At 35.7% G+C, this 10,837-nt stretch overlaps 1 protein-coding gene across 6 annotated transcripts in view; it reads right to left on the bottom strand.

The window, feature by feature from the left end:
• The window catches only part of Map3k20 (mitogen-activated protein kinase kinase kinase 20), a 172,541-nt gene that overhangs the window by 150,632 nt on the left and 11,072 nt on the right, over positions 1 to 10,837 (bottom strand). For 2 of the 6 annotated variants that reach the window (XM_048812504.1, XM_048812505.1), the window contains exon 2: positions 9,821 to 10,013. In XM_048812504.1, the coding sequence (XP_048668461.1) occupies positions 9,821 to 9,979 (159 nt within the window). In that variant the 5' untranslated portion in view covers positions 9,980 to 10,013. Of the gene's footprint in view, positions 1 to 9,820; positions 10,014 to 10,168; positions 10,756 to 10,837 lie in introns of those variants that run through there. The other 4 variants (XM_048812503.1, XM_048812506.1, XM_048812509.1 and 1 more) reach the window with 4 other exon arrangements.

Raw genomic sequence — 10,837 nt, 5'->3', positions numbered from 1 at the left:
GGGACTTTATAACATGACCTTGAATTACCCAAGAATCAAGAAACTTGAAACTTAAGTTTTTGGGTAATTTCATGACAGTGACTTCCTGTCTTCACCAGGGAGCAGAGATGAAAAATCTAGGCAGCTTTTAATACCCAAGTGAGAGAATTCTATTTCTGAAGACTAAGAGCCAATCATATCTATTTTGAAACTATCTAAATAACTCATAGGCAGCTCTTCCTCTCCTCTAATTTTTCAGTTGTTCCATTGTTCTCTATGAGGCTTTGAGTTTCTCATGCTGCATACTGTTTGTTCTAGCAGCAAAAGCCCAACTTTGTATCATACGGTTAGTCAGGGCAGAACATTTTTACTGGAATATATTAATTGATTTGATTTCAGCACAATATTTATAGCATGGCTAGAGAACAAATATTAACTGAGATGTTTATTGCTCAATATACCAAGATCAATAAGACTTTAATGAAAAGCTCAAATAACACTGCAATAATGCTCCTCTTATGGCAAATGAAAATAACTGCCACAGATAGTAAATATGTAATCTAACAAAAATTTTGAAAGGATTTGTAAAACTTTAAAAGACTGAATAACAAAAAAAAAGAGGTATTCACTTGTAAATAAAACATTTTTATGGTCACCTCAATGATCTAAAAAGTACCATACAGTAATGATTTGTGTCAATGTACCTGCATTTCATATACTGAGAACATTATTTATAATACAGGTAATTTTCCAAACTCTTCTTGGTTCCAGTGGCTTTTCCTCACCAACCTCTCCCATGAGGTTCACATTATCAACAGATATATTGGTAATACATATGTATTCATTTAATCTATATATTTGTTCAACATGTGTCAAATTTTCTCTCTTTAATAACATTTCACCTTGGAGTGTCATAGATTACAAGCTCCCAGTAACAGAAATATCACAGAGAAAACAGCTGAGTAATGGATGGCTATTCAATATATACTTATGGATGATGAAACTAATTATCAAATAAAATTATTCATTATTCTAAATTAATTATTTCCTAATTCAAAGTGATGATTTAGAACAAAATTAAGGCACTATGAAATGTGTAAGATTCCTTAAGCGGTAAAGGCATGACTATCTAAAAGGCACCAAAGCAAAGACATTTATAAATTCAAACATAAGGTACCCTAAAGAAAAGGTGAAAACTGAAAGTCCTGCTACTCTGTAGCTGAATGCCACCCTATTGCTGTATTCACAGTGATACAGTAAAGACAATGTGTTGCACTGTCCTCACAGATTTAAGCAGAGTAAATGAAGAAAATAAAGGTAACTGGTCTCTGGCCATACTATCCTGAACTCGCCTGATCTCAGAAAATATAGGTAACTCAATACAAGATACCTTTCCTGGATGAATGAGAATGAGAGGGAAGCCCACTGCAACAGGATACCAAGTGTCAAGGAGCAAATATTTCAGTGTTTTCACTGAACAAGGCACTGTGTCCAGGGCTGTGAAGATTTCCAAGGAAGATTTCCACAAAGGATGCTGTCTATATTAGCCACATTACTTAACCTCTCTGAACCTTAATTTCTGACCTAGCAAAGGAAATTATAAAATTATAAAGGAACTGAAGAAGCAGAGGGCTGAGACCAAATTTGGACTCATAATGATAATCATACTTGGTGTAGTGTGAGGAGCAGGATGGTACAGCGGCTGCAAAGACTAACCCTGCTCTCAGATGTGAGATATGAAATACACTGCACACATGCTTGCCCACTCACAGTCACACTGAGCCTTACTATGACTCCCTTTCCTGCTAAATGTAAAGGCAGCACCTTCACCCTTGATGTTCTGCCTCACCTTGGGTCCAGAGCAATGGAGTCTGCAATCTACGGACTGAACTTCTGAAACTGTGAGCCCCAAATAAACTTTTCCTCCTCTAAGCTGTTCTTGTCAGGTACTTTGGTCACAGTGACTAACACACACCTGATCCCTTCTCAACATGAGGTCCTAGGCATGAACAAACCAAAATCTTCACAAAAGACGACACCTACCTGCTAGTCTGACTTCAGAGAGCATTGTGAAGGAAGTTAACAGTTACCCAAGTCTTCCCATGTGTCCATCGCTCTTCTATATATTTTATGTATACTATCTCATTTAATCCTCAACAACCCTATTTGATGTGAGCACTATAACTGGTCAGACCATTTTTAAAACAAAGGTGGAAGTGAGGGTAGCACCAAAGTGGGGAGGGACTCAAATATGAAGGTATTTATCTAGGGTCTCACATATCTTTGCATTCCTAAGTCAGCCCTTACTTCCTTATGCTCAGTGACACTGCAAAGCAGGGCCTGTACCCAGGTGGTCATCTGCACAGGGGGCATTTAAGGGCTTAAGAACAAAAAGTTCTCTACCACAAGTTTAACAAGGTATCTCAAGTTCCAAACAGAAGCTAACACACTGATGTTCTGAATGTGACATGATTGACTAGGTACAGCCTAAGCCATAGTTCTCAAACTCTAATGGCCTCAGAAGCAACCGCAAAGCTTTCAAACTCAGATTACCAGACCCCACCCACCAGAGTGTCTAATTCAGCAGGTCTGGGGTGGGTTCCAAGAGTTTTTATTTCTAACAAGTTCCCAGATGATGTGTGATGCTGCCGCCAGGGGCCACACTTTGAGAACCATTTTCCTAAAAGAATGGAACCTAGAATGGACAAATTTGATTGGGGAGAGAAAATTTTTGCATGAAATTGTCTTAACTAATGCATGGAAAGTCTCCTTTCATAATGAGAGAAATAGCAATAGGGAAGAGATTAGGCATATGGAGATACTGTAACAAACAACCTAGGTAACATGTTAGTATGGCAACTCTATTCCTAAAAATACCAAATGGCCACTCTGAGCCCCCTTTGGACAAATCATTACAGAAACTGCCAGAACTCAACAGCAGTTGTCAAGTATCTAAGATATTTAATTTTTATTTATATTGATCCCATTGATATATTTAAATATTGAAAAGATTTGAAAAGAAAGTAAAGGTAGTATTATTTCTCTAAAAATACCAATAAAGTGATAATATTTAACTATCCTTGTAATATCAAGTACTGAATACTGTCATGTTGATAGACTTTGTATAATAAAGGCTTTATTTTTGGCTGTTTCTGAGTTTCACAACAACTTCAAGATTTCATTTTCTAATTCACACTGATATTTTCCCCTTTATATAAAAAATTGATAGTTTCTGTTGTTATAACCAGTTGACATTTTAATCCTGTTTATACATATTTATAATGTAAAAAAGGTTTAGAAACTTGAATTTATCTGGCTTTTAACATTTCTACAATAGTCTAAATTGGTGGGATTTTTTTTTCCCCTTAAAATAAAGGGAGTGGTGTCTTGCATAAGCCAAGGCAAGTAAAAGAAAAGGTCTTTTGTATTTTACCTCTAGAGGATTCTATTTCCTTTCTATTCTTTTGGGGAAAGAAAAAAATGTCTCTTTCATATCGCATACTTAATTGTGGTTTCCTAGTACCCACTGAATATCAACAAATTTCAAGTTAACATAAAGGCTTTCAGGTTTCCATCTTCCCAGAGAAAACAAACAAAAAACAAAAAACATGCAGACATGTCTGATTCAACACATCATCAAATCTACTGCTAGAGTAAAATTAAGCTGTGTGATTAATCCTTCTCAAAGCTTTTTTTGGAGAGCTGGTGAACTCTTTGCAGTGTAGTATGGGGCTGGTTCTACTCAGGGTAAGTAGTTCTCATAAGACACTGCAATCACAGTGTCTTTCTTTGGCACTTCCCCTCCTTACTTCAATTTCTGCCAAAGCAGTTCAGTTCTATTCCAACTCCTCTGGCCTTTCCCAAGAATCAATAAAGGTTTCTATTCTTACCTTAGGTATTTATTCTTAAGATCATATTTTTTTTTCCTGTTTAAAACATTTGTTTCAAACAAAAATAAACTGTGCACTGTAAGTAAATCTACAACAATGTAAACAAGCTCAACTGCCACTGTGCTCTGGTAGTCCTGCTATAGAAAAGCAACGCAAAAGTAAAAACTAAATTTTTAGAGGTACATATGAGACTAGAAAATTCATGTGTGAAAGAGGTTTATAAAACTCAACTTACTTGAACCTCTTTAGTCAGTAACAAACTATTAGAGCTATACTTTTTCCATTGAATTTTTCTGATTATAAAAGTAAATACAGGGGGCTGGGACTGTGGCTCAGCAGTGGAGCATTCCCCTAGCACTGGCGGGACCCAGGTTCAATCCTCCGCACCACATAAAAATAAAGGCATTGTGTTGTATCCATCTACACCTAAAAAAATAAATAAATATTAAAATAATAATAATAAAAAAAGTAATTACAGGTGTCATATGATATCCACATTTCTCAAATCTAGCAACCTATGTAGTTCCTTGTATATAAATTTTGCCACAAAAGAAAAATGTACTTAAATAAACTATTTAAGGGGAAATATACTGATTTTGTAACTTAGTTGAACTGCATCAAAATGAACTGAGAGGTGAGAGGATAGACAGCTGGCTACACATGTGATCGAGTTAGTAATTATATCAATGGTAGACTCTCCATGGTATGTAGATAGACGTCCACTGTAAAACCCCTTTAAATTTTACTTTTGAAAGTTGTCAAGATCATTGTGCTGTCATGTGTAACTAATTCAAACAAATAAAAAAAGAAAGAAAAAAAATAAGCTCAACAAGTAGGTGAAAAAAAAGAAAGTTTTCAAAATAAAATGTTAGGGAAAAGGAAATATGAAAGTATCATAGAAAAACTCCAATGTTAAAGAAAAAAAGACGCGACATACAGACATCAAGCACATGCTTGGTATCGTATTATATATAATGTTTTGAACTTGCTTTCACTACTTAGCAACCAATATATTACAAGTGTTTTTCTAAACTTTAAAATACTTTTCTAGATGGAATGAAATTTCATTATATGGCTATAGCATCATCTGTTGTTTCCAATTCTTCACTATTCTACACCAGAGATACTCTATTATATCCATATTTCTGTACATGTCTGATTATTTCTTTAGGATAAAGTTGTATAAGTAAGATTTCTGCCTCAAAGAAATAAACATTTAAATATTTTTTTTTCTGTGATACATTTTGCTAAACTCAGAAAGAATAGCAGTGTATCACAGATCCTACCTATGCAGAGGGACGATTTTAAATTTTAAATTAAATGCTTTCACAAATAAAATTTATCTAATGCTTTCACTTCTGCTGTAAGGACAAAGACTCTTTAAAAAAGATAAGTCTAGGGCTGGGATTGTGTGAGATGCTGGGTTCGATTCTCAGCACCACATATAAAAAAAAATAAAGTCCACTGACAACTAAAAAAATATTTTAAAAAAAGTCTAAAATAGACAATCCTAGTAGTCAATGAATCTTGATTCCTAACCCAGCCATACCAACTCTAGGCTTCCTGATGGAATGGCTGACTACAGGAATTGGCAATGAGTGTTCTTTAGAACATCTTTTTGTGCCAGAAAGAGTATCATTAAAAATTAAGGAGGGGCTGGGGTTGTGGCTCAGCAGTGGAGTGCTCGCCTAGCACATGTGAGGCCCTGGGTTCGATCCTCAGCACCACATAAAAATAAACAAAATAAAGGTATTGTGTTCAACTAAAAAATAAATGTTCAAAAAAAATTAAGGAGAGGAGGGGCTGGGGTTGTGGCTCAGCGGGAGTGCACCAGCCTAGCATATGCAAGGCCCTGGGTTCAATTCTCAGCACCGCATGAAAATAAACAAAATAAAGGTATTGTGTCCAACTAAAAATTATTTTTAAAAAATTAAGGAGAGGAGAGGATATCAAAAAGACACAGGAGCCAGTCTGAAGGAGCTCTTACTTGCTAACTTTGTGACCATTTAAATACAAAAATGAGTAACAAGCCTGAGCAGTGGTGCACACCTGTAATCCCAGAGGCTCAGGAGGCTGAGGCAGGAGGATTGCAAGTTCAGAGCCAGTCTCAGCAATTTAGTGAGGCACTAAGCAACTCAGTGAGACCCTATCTCTAATAAAATACAAAAAAATAGGGCTAGGGATGTGGCTCAGTGGCCAAATACCCCTGAGTTCAATCCCCAATACCCCCCACCAAAAAAAAAAGAAAGAAAAAAGAGTAACAATAGTAACAGACTCAAACACTTTGAATATCAAAAACCTTTAAACCTATAGTCAAATAATAAATAAATATATGAGTGAGTAAATAAATAAATAAATAGAGGAAGAAATAAGTTAGGAAAACTTGTAAGGAGGGAACTTTTTGCTTTCTACTTCATAAACTGTCATAATATTTAACTCAATCAAGAATCATCAATGGATACTAAAAAGGTGCTTTGTTGAGCAAAGACATTTACAACCTCAAAGATCTACCTGCAGCTTACTTATTAATTACAAAGGGAAAATGGATATTTTTAATGTGGAAAAACTATGAACTTTTCTTCACCAAGGGTTTAAACTAACTGGATGAACTTCTCTTCACCAAGGGTTCAAACTTACCATCACCCATAATGGGATAAACTGACATCATGCAATTTCCATGAAGCCACAGGGAGGACTGCCAAAGACACATGACCAATGCAGCATTCTTAGTCAAACTTCACACACTTACAGTAAGTGAGGGGAAAATCAGAAAAACTCAAAACGAGGAACATTCTGTAAAACAACTGTGCTGTACTTTTAAAAATATGTCAAAATCTTAAAAGACAAAGGCAAAGAAACTATTCCAGACTAAAACAGACTAAATAGATAATGCTAATTAAATGCAATCTGTCATCCTGAATTGGAGCCTGGGTTGGAAAAAAACTGCCATAAAAGGCTAATGGGATAAGTGGAAGAACCTGAATATAGATTGGATAATAAAATAAGAATTTTTTAATTGTACTGTAGTTATATATTGAAAAATGTTGAAGTATTTATGCATAAAGTTTTATAACATCTGGAATTTATTCTCATGGTTTAACAAAAATAAATATGATTACATATAAATCAATAATGTATATATATATAGAGAGAGAGAGAGAGAAAGCAAATGTAAAATGTTACTAAGGGGTGAGTTTAGGGACAGGACATACTCAAGTTCATGGTATTACTGTCATTTTTCTCTAAGCTTAAAAGGCTTTTGAAAGTGAAGTTTAGTTGTAGTTGGACACAATACCTTTATTTCACTTATTTATTTTTATGTGGTGTTAAGGATTGAACTCAGGGTCTTGCGCATGCAAGGTGAGCACTCTACACGAGGCGAGCGCTCTACCGCTGAGACACAACCTCAGCCTGAAAATGAAGTTTTAAAGAGAATTTTAACTAAATGCTGGTTTTCTCCCCCCGCCACTAGAAAAGTAATACATACTCACTACAACAATGGAAATCAACTCATTAAACTAGAGGTCTTCAAACAAAGTGGAAGCAAATTGTCTTTCTTTACCCTCCCACATAAGCAAAGTCAAGCATTTGGTATATGTTTCCTCCATATTTCACTAAGTTCACAAAACATGCATTTAGTCTGATGTCAAGTCATTCTTAAGAGTCATATGAAGTGAGTTATAAATATTTTACTAAATGTTCTGTTCCTTCCCAAACTCACTGGCAAAAAATGACCAAGTAACAAGGGATTGAATTTATAAATCAGAAAAATATTCAGAGCTTATTACCTTTATTTTATCATTTAGAAAACATGATAAAATAATGTTTTATGTACAGGCAGTAGCCAATACATATTTCATAAAGTATAACAACAATTTCCACAAGAAATGCATACTTCTTTTCCAATAACTGCCAGCACCTAGCCAAAACTGTTCACATGTTAAACTCATGCTGATTCAGTACTTATGGTGGTGCTTTACCACAAGATAATGATAATGATCGCTCCATTACTAGCCCAAGCCCCTACCTACAAGTTTATGAGTTATGCCCTTGCAGTTTATAGTAATACACTCCATTTGTGAACTGTACACACTTAGGTTAAATACCTAAACAAAAGCAAGATTTGGCAGTTTCCAATTCCTTCTTGTCCTATGAATTTTCTTGTCTCTCTCAAACATTGTAGAAAAAGTATTACAAATGAATTTTTGTAGGGTAGGGAGTAAATGGACTGCAAATGATATTTCCTATCAAAATATGTTTTCTGTCTTATAATATCCTTATTCAAATCCAATAATCATGTAAGAACATGTTCATTGTATTGAAGTTCCATGACTTAAGCTTAAAAATATTATCATAAACTTCTTTCAATACAAGCAGATAGAATTGTTTATTTTCTATTCTTGCCTGATCAACTAGAAATTTCAGAGTTAAATACTAAAAAATAGGGGTCTGGCTTCCTGAATTTCAATTGCCCCTCCTGGGACATCTTAACTATATTTCCCATTCTATAAAATGGGGACAATAATGCAAAGTTTACTACATAAAGGGTTTAGTCAAGAGTAAGAAATGGCCTTATTACTTAGCTACTCTGAAAATTTTTTCTTGATCAAGAAGTGGGAGGAAAGAGAACAAATTTTTTCTAGCCAGGACCCTTCTGTTTTACATACACCAGCTTTGAAAGTTTTCACTTGTTAATGCTTTCTAAAACTTACAGACACCCTAATATAGAGGTATCTTAGTCCTTCTAACCCAACTTCAATGATGGGAAACATGGCTGGTAATCAGCATGATAGAGGTTGCTGGAAGAAAACCCACAAAATGCTCCCACTTGGGTTTCCTTCTCTAATCAATTGCTATGGTTTACTGACAACAATTAATGGGGAAAAAAATAAAATCACTCAGGAGATTAAAGGATATTTATGGAAAAGTTCACTTTAAAAGGATAATGGAAAGAACAATAATTAGCTAAAACCAGACATAAACAGAAATGACCAAAACAAGTTCCAGAGCTAGGAATTAAAAGTTATTAGTAGGATGACAGTAATGATAACATCGTGTATATTTCAAAAAGCTGAAAGAAAGGGTTTTGAATGTTTTCACCATAAAGAAATGACAATGTGTAAGGAGATGGACATGTTTAAGCTGATTGAAACATTACATATTATGTACATGTATCATATCAAAACATTACCGAGTACCCCCAAAATATGTGTAATTTTTATGTTTTTAATGCATCAGTTAAAATACATTCAAAATTTTAAAAAGCACTAAAAACAAAAATTAGTTCAGCTGAGCCCCCATAGGTCAGCTCTGAAAGTAGATTTATTCTTGAAGTACCAAACTGAATTTGTGGACCATGATGGGCCAAATTACTAAGAAAGATGAAAGGTCTCAGAATTCAGAGCCCATCTGCAATCAGCAGGAATCCCATACTCTGAAAACCAAGGCCCTTTTCTGATTTTACAAAGCAGGGCAGCTCTCTGTCTAGCCTTAAATAGAGGTGAAATACAAGAAGCCAGTACTGCCTATTTCAGTAGAAAAACATTGATTTTTATTTTTTAAAAGACAACTCCCAAGGACCACAAAATCAAGAATATATAAAAGGGGATGAAAACATTACACATTACTCTTTACTGACCCCTGTTGGCTGCCTTCGGAAGTGAAAAACCCTGAACTCCAGGAGAGCCAGCTCAGAGAACAAGGTTCTTCCATGTCATGAAAAAAAAATCCTTTCACTTCAGATGACCCCTAGTAGAACTCAACCCTAAAGCACACGCTGCAATAATTTCTATTTATGGGGTTCCCAGAATGGAAATTGGGAAACGGCCTCATGGATCAGCCCCAAAGACCTTGCTAGGTCCCTTGCAGTTCTGTGACCCTCTATCTCTAGGTAGAAGAGCTTATATAAGTGCTGTCATGAACATTTCTGATAGAAGGAAAAGATTTTTTACCTCTTTCTCTATTTTGAGCAGCTTCTTTACAGCCACCTCCTTGTCCTGTGATATCCATTTGGCTCGATAAACACTCCCAAAACTTCCTCCACCGCAGTTTTCAAAAAACTGCAAGTCATCAAATTTAATTTGCACAAAGGAGGTACCGAGAGACGACATCTCATAATGACAAAGTAGTATACTTCCACAAAATCTGTAGGAAGAAAGAAAAAATTGAATTATAAATAAGTTTGAAAACTCCTTTGAATCTTACTTTAGATGGTGAATAACAAGTCCTCTGAAACTTCCAGAAAGGCCATGATCACTTAGGAAGAAGAAAAGCAAGACAAATCAAAATAAAACACTCACTCTGGCAGCCCGTGCAAAATTCAACGGCAACTTGTCCAGATTTTGAAATGCAGCTGTCCACAGAGAAATGGCTCAGATTTCCCCCCAACAAAACCTGTAGCAGCACTTCCTACACCCGTATCCCAAAGAGCTCTGCCTAAAGGCTACTGTGTCACCAGGTCTCCTATCAGGAAGCCTGACAAACGGGAAGCGTCTTTCAACAGCAAGCTAGCACAGCTCTCCTGGCAGCTGTGGTTGGCCACCTCTAATACACATAACCTAAGCCACGGAGCATCCCGCACCAGCCCAGCCAAAATGCTGCCAACAAAATGCACAGTCAATGCTTAAACTCCCATAACATACTTCCAGCTTAGAAATGATAGAAAAGTTGGCCAAGTATTTTCCAAATGTGGCTTCCTGAACTGTATACTGTAGCAGAACTTAATTAAAGAGTAAAAAATTTGCCCTTGATTACAATATATTAAGTCATCCAAAGAACACTGCCAAGGATGTTTTAAAAAATATTATGTTTGTTTCCAGAGTAACACACTACCCCTCCTAGAGATTATTACAATGATATTTTCTGTGGTTTGAGGAGTCTTCCTATTCTCCACTAAGAATGACCAGGTAAATGATTCGGGCATCATACCTGGCCCCACCTTCCAAAAAATATGTGTGTGTGGGGGGGGG

This window comes from Marmota marmota, unplaced genomic scaffold, assembly GCF_001458135.2.
Source record: "Marmota marmota marmota unplaced genomic scaffold, marMar, whole genome shotgun sequence".
Lineage (NCBI taxonomy): Eukaryota > Metazoa > Chordata > Mammalia > Rodentia > Sciuridae > Marmota > Marmota marmota.
The sequence above is the reverse complement of the archived record's forward strand: the minus strand, read 5'-3'. Positions and strand labels throughout refer to the sequence as shown.